The 13828-nt window shown below is 40.3% G+C and overlaps 1 protein-coding gene across 1 annotated transcript in view; it reads left to right on the top strand.

Annotated features, from left to right (window-relative positions):
• MACROD2 (mono-ADP ribosylhydrolase 2) overlaps positions 1 to 13828 on the top strand; it is a gene marked incomplete at both ends in the record, with an annotated part of 889218 nt that overhangs the window by 616823 nt on the left and 258567 nt on the right. The window contains one exon of the mRNA XM_080615786.1: positions 12019 to 12092. Coding sequence (XP_080471912.1) covers positions 12019 to 12092 — 74 coding nt within the window. The remainder of the gene's footprint in view (positions 1 to 12018; positions 12093 to 13828) is intronic.

The following is a 13828-nucleotide window of genomic DNA, read 5'->3' as shown; positions in this document are numbered from 1 at the left end:
TCAAAATGCTTTGGTGAAAGAAAAATAGAGTAGTTAGACTATTTTATGCCAGCTAAATCTGTGGTAGTGTGGTGGCTTGACCTTGGCTGCCAGACGCCTGCGCAGGCGCTCTCTTACTCCTCCTCCTTGACAGGACTGGGACAGGGGTTGGAAATAAGGTGAAAAAGGTGGACCTGGCTGCAGCCACCATGGAGCTGCCCCAGTCTCTCCTCACAGGGGTCCCATGGAGGCCAGGAAATACTATAAAGTCGTATTTTAATTTAGACATACTCTTTGCTGTCTTGTCCATGGTCACTGCAGTGGATGGAGGAGGGTGTGTGAAGTGCCTTTTTCACTCTAAAGGCTTAGAGCTGGCAGAAGCTCTTTTACTCCTCCAGGTAAGTCCTGCAAGGAGAGTTGAGCTAAAATCTCTCTGAATCTGCTGTAATTGCTATGGCCAGTCTGTATGTTGTCTCATGGAATGATAATTTTCCCTCCTTGATGAAGTTTTGGAGGTTTTTTGCTGGTTTCTGTCCCCAAAGATGTGTGGAAGACTGTGCTATGGTGAGTGGTGAATGCATATCAGTAACTCACTGAAATAATCCTGACCCCACTCGGTGTTGCAGAGGTATTTTTCACAATCTGGAGATGTGCAGCTGTCATGATAATGCAAGCTGTTTTCAATGGATGTATAGAGTGGACTCTGATGAAATTAATGGAAATCACATTAGCTAAAGCTGCTCCTTGAGCGTGACTCTAACACATTCAGTTTTGATTATGTAAAAAGCTTTTGAAACTGACCCCTCTTCTTTTTTTACATTTATCCTAATGAAAGATCTTTTATTTTCTCTAGTTTGCTTCATTAAGTAATAATCAATGAGTTTTCTATCTCCAATAAGCTTAAATGTTTTTCTGTATGCTTGCCTCTAACCTACCTGGGATGTCGTGTTTCTCAGAGGATTAGCTGTGTTTGCCTGTGGTGTGGAGCGTGGAGATTTGCCTCGGAAGCGTCATTTTCCCCAGGCATAACATGGGTCACCTCATGCTCAGCGTACACACAAGATAGATTTAATAAAGCTCTGGAGTAAACTCCTTTTGCTGCTACATGGCTACATCTACACGGAAATTGAGCTGGGAGGTCGATTTTCACTAAAGGACTGAGCTTGCATGTGCCTGGTTTTTTCAATGGAGGTCTTTAAATCTCAGTTGTCTGACAGGTGGTAAGAGATTTACATTGAAATTGTCCAGAGCAGCTTCTTATTTGTACTGGGTTGTTGGATAAAAGAAATTTCATAGCCTTCCGTATCCTTCACTGCTTGATTTAACCAACCATACCATAGGCTCCTTCTTTGCAAATATGGGCATCGCTTCTGACTACAGGACTTGTCATTTGCATTGGCATTTTTCTCCTTATATCAATTTGGATATTGTTCAAAAGGACATGGAAAATGTGTGCTGGGGGTTTCCCCCCACCTTGAAAAATGGCGTCCTACAAGGTGAAGGCATTTGACTTTAAAGCTGGATTTACCAATGTTGGTTTAACCAGAAACGCCGATGTTTGATAAACCTTTCTAAACATTAGGAATTTCCTTGCTAAAGCAGAACACATTTGCTTGTATGATTAAAAGAAAAGAAAATAAAAAATCACAGTGACAACTTGTCAGAATACATGCTGGAAATGTTACTTAAAACAAGTGTTAATAAGACCTAAAGTTCATATCAAGCCTAAATTGGATTGGAATTTGTGGGACTGGAAGTGCCATTAACTAGTTATTTAATTTCCTTTTTTGATTGAAGTATGCAAGACTCAGTAAATGCATAATTGTGAGTGAAATGCAAATTAGAGATATTAGCAGAAAACATATTTTTTTAGAAATACTTGTTTGACAGTTAATGCTGTGAACTTTTGGCACACTGAAGAACCTGATGAGATCTGGGATATTTTCTCGATCAGCTGCTGTTGTTGGGCTTAAAAGGCAACTGATGCTAGAGGCTGTTTGTCAGTCAACAGAAGTGCCGCAATAAGGGAGTACTGTTGCGGGTATATATAATTAGCATGTGACTGAATTAGTCCTTATAAACAAAAAGAAGTGGAAGAGTCAAGGTTATCCTAAAGCTTGTTATTTTTGTATTTTACCCATTAGTCGCTTGTTCTGTACTCTTTAGCATATGGGGACTTGCTAAGAGCATCAGAAGTATGAGGTACCCTGTTGTAACCAGTAAGGCTTGCTGAAATTTTAGCGTTTTATAATGCAAGTTTTCATTATCCTTTCTTTAAACCAGTTTTCCCATTAATCCAATCCCTCAAAACCTTTCTAATTCTTCTTTTGTGTATATTGCTGTGTTCTCAGGCAACAGAACAAGCAAAAAGAGTTTTAAGTGCAACATGGGGAGGTAGTTTCAATGGCTTCTGGTGGCTTTGGTGCAATTTTTGCTCACAGAGTTGCTTCTATACAGTCTGAAATGAAGTATCTAGGGTAAATTGGCTGGTTGCTATTACATACAGGAGTATAAGGTACACTGTGACCTTTGCTGGACAAAAAGGAGGATCTGTACTTTCAGATGGAGCTCACCACTTGCTGGTCAAATGACTTCTACAGAAATGAAGCAGCACCTAGACAAGGAGGAAAAAAATGCTTCCTCTTAAAAAATTAATGCATAAAATGTTGAGACAGTGCAGTGGTGTGTCAAGTCAAACATCCCACTCAAGCGCTTGTTTTACCAGCATTCATGTAGCTGGTGTTGATGCAGTATGAAGCACACTACTGTACAGTGAAGAACAGAAGCCGTTTAGCATCAAATATAAAACGCTTTCCCCCCCCCCCTTCATCGAAAATGCATTGAATCCCAGATTATCTGGAAATATTTCAGTTTTGAGCTGTTGTCGTTTTCCTGAATATGATGGCTGCTGGTCTGTATGATCCTCGACTGTGGTTGTATCACTGCCTGGGGCAAGAATGGAAAAAAATCCACAGTGTGAATAATAGAGACAAACCAGGGATCAATAATGCATTTGTTTTCAAGAGTGAATTAAGTAGATTAAATATGCTTCATGTAGTATCTTGCTTTTTCACCCAGCCCACCCTATGACTTTTGTCTATGTATGTCTTTTGGGGAAAAAGATAAAAGAACATTTTTATTTCCTTATTTTTTTCCTTATTCTCCCCGCAAGGAGTAAGTATGTGTTGTTTCAGCTGATTTTCTTTATGTGCTCTTAGGAAATCTTTGATTTCCCTTAGAGAGGCGATAAGAACTGTGCTTCTGTAGAAATAATGTCAGATTGTTTTGTTTGTTCTTGTACGTGTATGGCCTTCACCAAGTACTCTGTTGGTTTTAGATAATCCAGCTAGGTCTTTGGGTTGCATCTGTCAGAGCAATTGAATGTGGTGGAAGTGATTTAAAGGATAGAGCTGGGCTGGCAGCGCTGTTTTCTTTATGTGACTTTGTATTTTTGTGCGTTGCCTTACGTATGTTTTATTCCTCTGCAGTTTCTCAGACTTTTTATGCTGACAACTCCCTTCATTTTGCTGTGGTAGCTTGTCTTCCCTCACGTCCCTTACATATGTGTGTATCCCCAAGTCCTTGTAACTCCTGTCACAATGTGCTGCCTCTTCTAGTTGAAATATTGAGAGCTCCAGCGAAGCCACCACCCTGATATTGTCTCTGCCGAATTCAGCCCTCCTCCACCAAACCGCACATGCTGTCTTGCAGCAAGAGGTCCTGTGCTTCCTCCCTCTCCTCCTCTTTCCCCGCCACAGCCTTCTGCACTCCAGTGCACTTTCCCAGCTCACAGTCTCTGTACAAAGATTCCATCAGCAAGAACTAAGAGCTGCTTATAGCAATTTCTCCCCCTTCTTTCCCTGCCCAGCATGTAGTGGCAGATGTATTAGTAGACATCGGGGACTCGGCAAGGAGAGGCACGTCAAGAATGTCTCAACTTCAGGCGAGCCTTCAATTAGAGTCTGCAATCAATTGCAAAATGCATTTCCATAGGGAACTGAGCTGTGCAAGGTCTGGGATCGTTACTTCATTCCTATTGCTGAGCAGCAGATACCTGGATGCTTAGGCTTCCTTCAGAGCTCAGAGGCACTGTGTGTCACGGAGGGCCTGGGATGGTGTCAGTAAAGGTTAAGCATCACTGCTCTGGACCATATTTTTTGTAGAAGAACTACCAGTTTCAAGTGGAATTCAGAGCGGGAGTGGGGGTATTTGCTTTTGTCTCTTGCAGCATTAGCAGGGCACTTCAGGAAGGCAGGATTGACTCCCTACGTGTTGCTTCAGTTGAGAACAACAGGGCATTTTTATTTAAATCAGAAGGTAGAATAAGTGTTTAACCTTGTTGGAATTGTAACTATGACGAAGCCAATATCCCATCGCTGTTCAATTCAGTGTGTGATGGGAGATTTCACAGTTGACTAGTGCTTTACACTTAGTTTCAAATTACTTTTGCTGTATTATGTTGCCACCCTACAAAAACAACTTGCTATATACAGATAAGTAGAAGATTAAACACTCCGCATTAAGGAGCTCATGTACACTTTGCAACCTCTTTCAACGTTTCTCTGTACACCACTTGTTTCAGGAATAGCAATTCTGGATACGGTGTAGAGTGTGATTTAAGAATAATGATGTACTTGAGCTCACGAGCAGCTGCATACATGTGTCTAAGCGGGTGTGTAATTTATGCAAACACTGCATATACACTCTCATAAGTAGGTTAATTGTGAAACTACCTGGGTAAGTGTATCCTTCAGTTGCATTTACGTTGTATATACTTTCTCTTACCATATGAGAATGCTGATTGCCGGAGTAGCGAGATCTTTTCCCTTTCAATGTTGTGGTGGCACCTTTCTGCTGTTTCCCTGATTATGCTCAGCTTGAAGCCTTAACGTTGCACATGGGCATTAGAAACTCCCTGACAGACAGAAAAGCTCCATCACATAGAGCAGTAAACAGCACAGCTATGAAGCTGTTTGCTTCACAGAGAGTCTCTGAGTATTGCTTGCTATATCTTTTTACAAGACTGTTAGAGAACCCATTTATCCATGATGTGGTCCCCCTGCAAGCATACTCCCTATAAATGCTGGAGAAAGAATGAAACCAAAATCCTGACTTCTATTAAAAATCTACTGACTGCTGCAGAAAAGTGGAATTCTTGCAAATACTCAGCTCTCCTGCAGAACCACAGTAAAATGCCTCCTGCAGCAAGGTCCTCACGGGGAAGCTCCATTCCTCCTCAGCAGTCCAAGTGTAAATGCATTTTCAGTAAAACTTATTTTTTCCTCCCAATGCTAACAGATACAAACAGCTTGGTAAACTTGAAGTCTAGTTTATCTTCAGTGGAATCCTTGGACTTGCTAGTGCAAACCTCAACCTGCTCACCTGACCTAAATAATTACAATATGTCTATATTTAGCTGACTTAAAACAATCGTATGGTGGGTATTTTTCTGATGACATCAATGTAGTACAGTGTGAAGCGTGGTATGATACAGCAATGGCATGGGTTTTCTTGGATCTAAGCCACCTTCTTGTAACTGACCTCTTTGACTGCAGCTCTAAGATGGGTCCAGATTTGCAGCTCGCACAAAAGAAGTGGCTGAGTTGTAGCTGGTGAAGGTGGGTTGCTGTGCTGATCAGACAGGAGATAGCTGTCAGTCAGCACAGATATGAGTGCACACTGGGCACCTTTTCTGACAAGCCAAGACAGAGCCAAAGGGCCGCAGTGTATTTTGGCCTGCAACTTGCCTTGATTTCACTGTCTTGCGTGAGGTTTAGGATGTGCCTTGATACCAGTGTGGACTCTGGTTGTCTTAACCAGGGATCGCTGCATTACCCAACGCACTTCTGTGGGTGAAGAAGGGCTGTCATTACAGTACTCCACCTACTTTGTGTCACTGTATCGTAGCAGAGACATTCTGTTTCTTGCAGTAGTTGCTAGATGCCTATTTTGGCCTTCTTTATTAACCATTTTCCAGCAGCTGCCTCACTTTATCATGTCAGAGTTGAATGCAATTGGCAATCATTCTTCAGGAACTGTATGTATTTTTCTGTTGCTGCTGAATTTTTTCACTCAAGGAAAATGAAAAGGCATGAAAGGAATTGAAAGTCATACAATGATTTCTTCAGAAGAATGTTTTGTTTATGTATTTTGAAGATTTCTCTTTTTCCTTTGACATTTTATATGCATGCTAATTAATTACTGTAGCACAGGCTATGAAGGATACAGTGAATCTGTGCAGCTTTGTTTCTTAACTGGGGTGACATAAATGTTACTGGCTTTTCACAATACTTAATTTCACAGTCTTTCTGAGAGTTACTTTTTGAGTGGACAGCAAATAAGGTTTTCTCTGGCTGAATGAGTTCAATAAGGCAAGGTAGGTTATTTAGCGGAAGATTCATGGTCTTCTCTTTAGTCTTCGATGCAGCTGATAAAAATGAGGACATTTCTTTTCCAGCTTGCAAGTGTCCACAAAAACGATCAGGCCAGCAACTTGTCAGCTTTGCTTATCCAGTCACCACATGACCATGCTTATTAAAAAACAGGGAAAAAAGAGAAAAAGCTCAACAATAGCAACAAGCTAAGCTTGTTGGTAGGGTACTCCTATCTGCGATTCCAAGCAGGCCAGATTTACCATGGTAATGGGAATCAACCTAGCATGAGTGAATTGATTTTGACTACTAAAATATACCTTTGACAAGATGATTATATGGGATCAGTTGCAAGATTATACTGCTAGTTTCACAGCTGAAGGACAAGTGAATGTATTGAGTTAACCCTACCCCAGGCATGCTGGGCTGTGCATCTCATTTGTTTCCTTTTATTGTCATAAAGTGATGAGGCTGAAGTGTTGTGATTAGTGTGTTGTCAATAGCTCGCGTTAACCCACATGACCACAATGAAGCCCAGTTACTCACATGCTTGTTGTGATTCAGAAAGCATTTGTAGCACCAATAATAATATTGTGTCTCAGAATATATATGGAATAAGTGCTTAGTGTGTCTTTTTTTTTTTAAGCAACCTGGGAAACATCTTTGTTTTTCATGCCATCTGGTGCTGACAATTCCCACGTAACAAATGCCTGATGCATGGTGGAAATACCTTGTCACACTGACTGCAGAGAGGGCCTTTGATACACTTCCACAATTAAAAATGTGACTGTTGTGCTACTCTTTGAAGGGCATCCTTTACATATTATTAAACATCATTGACAAATATATAGACTAAATGAATGGAAGTTATTATATTTTGACGGTCATTTTGATTAAATAGTGAGACTTGGGTTTGATTTTAGAACACGGGCACAGTCTGCAAACTGTTGCATTTTGATATATGCACAAACATGCCAGTGTAGATATTTTCCTGAGAAAGTATGAGGAACACATAATGAGTATTTGTGTTGATGTGCATTTGGTTCTTTCCATGACTTGCTTAAAAATGAAACCATTAAAACTAATAAGAATGAGAATATTAAGATTGTGATGAGCCTTTTAGAAGCCATAGAAAGGGGAGCATATTTTATACGAATAAAAATCTTTTGAGCACTTGAGCTGCGCTAACAAAAAAGATACAGACCCTTTTTTGTCAGGATGAGTTGATTTACAGAAAACATTAGGCATCTCAGTTAAACTGACAGATTATAACATTTACCCCTGCAGCTACTGAAGTGATTTTCTGGATTGACGTTTGCTTCTTAGTATTATAACTTAACCAATAGAACCTGTTCTGGTCGTCTTCAGCTATATGGTATTAAAGGTTGATTATTTAGTACTTATGTTTTGTTAATGGGCTTTTCCATGTGGAGGTGGCATTACCCTACTGCAAGTTAGACTTTCTTAATGAGATGCAGCATTGGATTGAGCACAGTGGGAGAGACAGATAAAGCTACCAGCATCTCCATACAATTTTGGGGTCCCTTAACTAGATTTCTGTTAATTTTATCTGCCCAAATCCTTGACGTGGTGTTATTCATCGTACAACTTGTAGTAGACATTTGTCGGATACTGCACTGCCAGATTAGGGATGCAGTAACAGACACAATAGTGTGAATGTTTCTCTGCTAGATCCCCCAACACAAAAGGCTGAGTGTTTATACTACAGTCTAACAACAGGGAATTCATTGCATATTTTCCATATATTAATGAAATAAGGGGACTTAACATTCTGTAAGTGGAACTTTAATGTGTATCTCTACAGTTATTTTCTCAGTTCTTCTCCACACTCTCCTCCCCTAAAACAGCACATTTTTTTTTCATATCAAATATTCCAAAATAATTCTGCCGGAGCTTATCATGGCTTCTTTGGAAAATTATGGCCACAATGACTGTGGGAACTTGCACAGTGTACTCCTTGTTTCAGCAGCCATTTCTTAGGTCAGTGTAACAAACAGTTTCCAGGAATAAGGTGGTAAGGTCCTGGAAAGAGGAGCAGAAGCTCCTAAGTTTGAAGACCTTTTAAAGCTTTCATAGGCTGCCACCGTGGGTAATATCTGTGCAAGGACGTATCAAAAGGAGTAGGTTTCACGTGAGGTGTATTTTATGTGGTAGGAGTAGGATGGGGTTTTTGTAGTGGGGAGCGTGAAGGTGTCTTGTTAGAGGGAGTAAATGTATTAGTTAGCCCTTTATTAGCAACACACAAGGAGAAGGAGAGGAGGTTTCTAGTTTGGCAAGTGCTGGTGCCCAAGTCAGTGTTAAAGCTAGCAGTCCCTTTTCCAAACGTGTACAAAGGCAGCTGTCCTGTTTACAGTGACATTTTAGCTGTGAAGCAACTGGGCAAGGACAGGAGAGCTTTCACTAACAGTTTCCAAGCAAATTACAAAGATCTTAAAGTAACAAGATCTCATGTGTTTCTGGAGACACAGAAGCAATATGGGCTTTACCCATATGCCCAGAGGCATGTGGAGACGGTCAGCACTGACGTGCTTTCCAGAGTCAGTAGTGTTGAATGAGCAGAGCAAAGCTCAGCTCTGGCCGTACATGCACATGGGTTCTCTCCTTCACCCACCATGCCTCTCAAACCATGCAGAACTTTCCAAACACCCTTGTTCATACTGACTTACCAGGCTTGCACCCACTGTGACAACAGCTATCATGAATAAATCTGTACTTTAAAGGAGAGCCCCTGAACCGAGAGGAGCACAAGAGGTGATGGCTGCTTGCTTCTAGGATTTGCTGTACTTGAAGGGTTGGGACTAGGTCCTGGTAATAGATGGTGAGATGTGATTAGTGGGCACTGCTTTAGGAAGCCCAGGCCAAGTTAGAGACCTTTGGTGGGGGGATAGGTACGTGCTTTTCCTCACACCTATCCATGACATACAGCCTGCCTTCTTCTCCAGCCGGATAAACCCAGTGAAGTCTTACGGAGGCACTGCTTGCCTGTACCTTACAGCTAATGCTTCTTTGCCTTTTCGTGCCCTTGTCCTTTTCAGTATTCTGGAGGAGCACTCACTGCAGTAACATGGGCCAGTGTCACTCATTACTTTACCTGTTTTATCTTTTGTGAAATTGAGCCTTTAGCCAGAATTGCCTGAGCTGCTGCTCCAGCAGTCGGTTAACTGTGAGGGTCCTCGAGCTCATTTCTCTCAAGTAATTTGATTCCCACGTGCTCACTGAGATTGCTTTCTTGCTGAAAGGAAAAGTGGGGAAGGGGGCTGGGTGCATGTGTGGGAGCAGACCAGGAATATTATGGCAAACAAATGCAGCTTAGAGATACAAGCAATGCAAAGATGTGTTTAAAAAGATCCCATCTCGCTTTGTCTCCCTTTAACCCAGTCCTGTAAAACAACATGTTTTTCTGTTTGAGAATCAGAGACACAGGGTCTTTTGTGCTGGAGCAGGGTATGGATCAGGAGGCTAAATTCCATCCTGCTCCTGCGTAAAGCAAATAAGGTAATTGTTTCATTAAAATGACCAGAAATGTGTGTAAAATACTTATTAATACTTTTTGTAACTGGTCATAAAAGGCTTCTGTAGGTTTCAAGATATTTTCTGAAATCATACACAGACTTCAAGGCTTTTTACTTTGGCCGCTAAACTATTGCTTTTATATTGTGGTTACTTGGGAGTAATTGAACACCAGTTTCCTAGATGAGCTTCTATTTAAGATAGGTTCGTATGGCAGCAGCTTCCTAAATAATGTACAATTTGCAGAGAGATTCTATAAAATTGTCAGTGCTTTATCACAGTTTTGGATGAATACCCTGCTGCAGGGGAGTGAAAAATAAGCCTGAAAAGTTAATCTTGCTGAAGGGAGAATTGGTCTGTAAATAAACCATTCAGTGTATAACCAATGGTGTATCAGTTGTCTCAAGTACGCATTTGGCCCTCTGCATGGTGTTCGTTGAGTGTCCAGGCAGATCTACCATGCTCAGGCTACAGACTTTCAATGTTAAAAGGCCTAGTTTGCTAGAGAGGATATTACTAATATGAGCAGACGTTGTGCTTAGAGGTCTGTTATTTTATATGATGAAAATGAGGCTGTTGGAAGTCCTTGCTTTGGGTTTCATTAGTGTTCATTACTTCGTGTCATAAGAAATATGCCTTGATGATAGCGGCAGCGTTATTAAATGTCACAGGAATATATTTTCCTAGCATTAGTGGAAGTATCCACAGTAACACTTGTAGGATCTTAGATCGTTTTCCATCTTGGATCCTGAGAAAAAAGAAAAGATATTTAAAAAAAATAAAAAAAATATGCTTTATTGAGAAGTGGGTGCAAAGGAAGCACACGTTGAATGTCAGTATTACCCAAACATTGATTATTTTACTTGCTATTCTTGCTGGATAGTTGTCACCCATCACTTTAAAACAGTACACATGCTGCTGGACAAAATCCTTGTGAAATCTAGTTACAGGGGGTAATAATACTTTGGGGATGTGATTCAGTGTGGAGGGATTCTCTTCTTCCCCCCCTTCCTCCTAATCTATTAGTTCACAAGTTCTGAAAAAGGATAAAAGAAGAGTTTGGAGGACAACAGGATGAGTTTGGAGGATTTCCTGGGGTAATGGTTGATCCTAAAGGTCTCTTCCAACCTAGTTGATTCTATGATTCTATAATGCGTCAGGTCAGAAAGCTGAACAAATCAACTAATATGCGATGTCTGCATTTCAGTTTATGGTGCAGGGGTGATGTACGATGTAAAACAGGCTGGATGTATGCCAGCTTTATGCCAAATTTCATGACTGTTTCTGTCTTGCCCCTTTGCTTGCTTGTACGCTGTGCCTGCAGCTCCACCTCTTCAAAGACTTTTCTATTAATCTAACCTACTGAGAGCTATTCATACAGCTTATGGGGTTTTATTTTTCAGCCCTCACAAAAATGATTTGCTACCCTCAAGTTAGGAATTTAAAGGAAAATTAAATTAAGGCTGCCTAAGTAGTGAAAGCATCTTTAGATTTGATAGATAGAGACCATCAAAGCAAAAAGTCTGCATCCCTGGACAGATATCTGACATTGTTTATTGCTAGTATATCATGCAACATCAGGCCTTAAATTCATACGCTTATGCTTCATGAATGCCTTAATTTCCAAAGTTGTTTGTTATATTTTAGGCCACAAATGCCTGTGGCATTGGGGTCATAGTGTTGTATAGTTCTGCTGACAGATGGATTGAAGAAAGCAAGCTTTAAGAAAGCATTTATACCTTAAGAAATGCCCGAATTGCTATTCTATGAATCTATGAAGTGTAAGCCTAGTATGTATTATTGTGATATGTGTTGTATTGTTGCCTGCTTAGGATGACACATGTAGCTCTCTATTGTCTGTACTCCTCTTGAGTATTGGAGCTTTCCTAGACTAGAGTTTGAAATAATAAATAAATTAAAATGCAATAAAATAATCACTGGCTCTATTTTCAATTTGTTTAGCTGGGTAAAAAAAGTAATTGATGTTACCTTTATACAAATCTGTGAAGAAGGGAGTTGTTCAACTGTATTCCCAAAATAGTCCGGATAGGTGGGGGAATGAGGCAACAGTTTTGTTTTCCTGTATGTGTAGAAAAATGTGTGCCTTTTATTTATCTCTTATTTCTTCTGTCTTTAGGTTTTCCAAATGAGCCTGCTGCTGTCATTGCCCTTAACACTATTAAGGAATGGTTAAGCAAGAATCACAATGAGGTATGTAAAACATAAATTTCCCAAATTTCTCTTTGAGATTATTGATTTTGACTCTGAAACTGTGGAAAAAGTAAACATAGGCTTGAGCCTTCAAAGTCTTTTATTATTTAGTCTTAAAACCAATGAAACCAGGTCAGGACAATATAGCCGGTGAAGACTGTTACGTTTAAAAGCTACACGGGAGTTGAAGGGAAATACCTTTGTTTGAAACCACACTGTGCGTTTCCTGTGCATTGTGATCTTTCCTGGCCAAGTAAAAGACTATTCTCTTCCTAAACTGCTTCTGAGCGTCAGAGTTTTTGTGTAATGATGAGGAGATTCGTGTAAAGGAAATGTATATACCAGTTGTCAGTAGAAACGAGCACCAAAGGTCAGTGGTGTGCCAGGGGTCACTTTACAGTAAAGACCTGTATGATCGTGTTTTCTGTTGTTGTTAATTTCTGGTTTGCTCACAGTTAAGTGTTAGTTTTCCCTGGAACACTCACTAAATATGGGATACAACTGTGAATTTTTAACAGGACTGGTCTTCTTCCAGTGACAACATGATGGTGATTATTTTTACAACGCAAAAACACATGCTTTCAACAGAATGATCTCCATATCGCCCTTTTCTACTCCTCTCTTTCTCAGGTTTGAGTTCCTAGCAGGCTGATAGTTCCTAGTGTTGATTTGGAGAAATGCAACAGAGAAGTGACAGAACCAATAAAATAATCATGATGTCTTAAACTGAAGATGTGCCTGTCTCCTCCTGGTGACAGCCAGCACATTTCAGACAGCTGGAGTTGTTCAGTGTTTTTGCCTGAAAATATGTAACAAAGCATCCAGTGGAGAAGCACTGGATCCAGGGGCATAATTAGTAGGATTTTTCCTCTAGGAGCATATTCAGGGGGTCTTTTTCTCCTGAGAATCTGATGTGTGAGGGTATGAATTCAGCAGTTTTATGTGGTTTGTTTTGGTTTTTACCAGCTGAGCTGAAAGGAAATACTGTGTTGAGATTTGAATGCTGAATTCCAAAAGGTATACTAAGGAGTATATATACATGTTTGGACACTGGTTCTTTGTAGTTGTAGTCTATTAGTATGTAATTTTAATGCTTAAGTGTAAGGCTAGAACGTCTATGTTTGTGCTGGTTTGCCATCTTGTAATTTCTCTGTGTTGCATTTTTACTCCGTAATTTTAACAAATAGGCTAAAAATCTCTTTTGGCTCCAGAAATAAAGCTTTTCTGCCTCAAAAGCTGAGCATGTATTGTATATACATCCCTTGACTACTTTTCTCTTAGTGATATTACAAGAAACCTGACTTCATTTGGCAGATTGCCTGTCTGTCACCTTTCCCTCCTTCTTTTAGTTAGTGTGTCACTTCCACATTTTTCTGGTTCACTCCATGGAGTTCAAGGGAGTTTCTCCCCTTCTCCTTAGAAAGCTCCATGTCTGTTTTGGAAGAATACTTATGGTTCATGGCAGGTAGTGATAAAAGTGACAGTATTTGTGATATATGTTCATTACCTGTGTTTGCAAAATGCCACTGTACTTACGGTCCATGCAGATTAGTGTGAACTATGAGCACTGACTATGCATGGTTCTTCCTTTCTCACTCTGTAACAAATTCCCTTCTAATTCTTGGCCTTCTTGGCTCCCTAGCTCTAAACCTCCTGTCTTGCTCCCCACAAACTCCAGTTTAATCTGAAATCTTTTTAAATAAGTAGCTGTAGTTTACAATGCTTGGACAGTGAAC

The sequence above is a fragment of the Psittacula echo genome, assembly GCF_963264785.1.
Source record: "Psittacula echo genome assembly, chromosome: 4".
In the NCBI taxonomy this organism is placed as follows: domain Eukaryota; kingdom Metazoa; phylum Chordata; class Aves; order Psittaciformes; family Psittacidae; genus Psittacula; species Psittacula echo.
The sequence above is the reverse complement of the archived record's forward strand: the minus strand, read 5'-3'. Positions and strand labels throughout refer to the sequence as shown.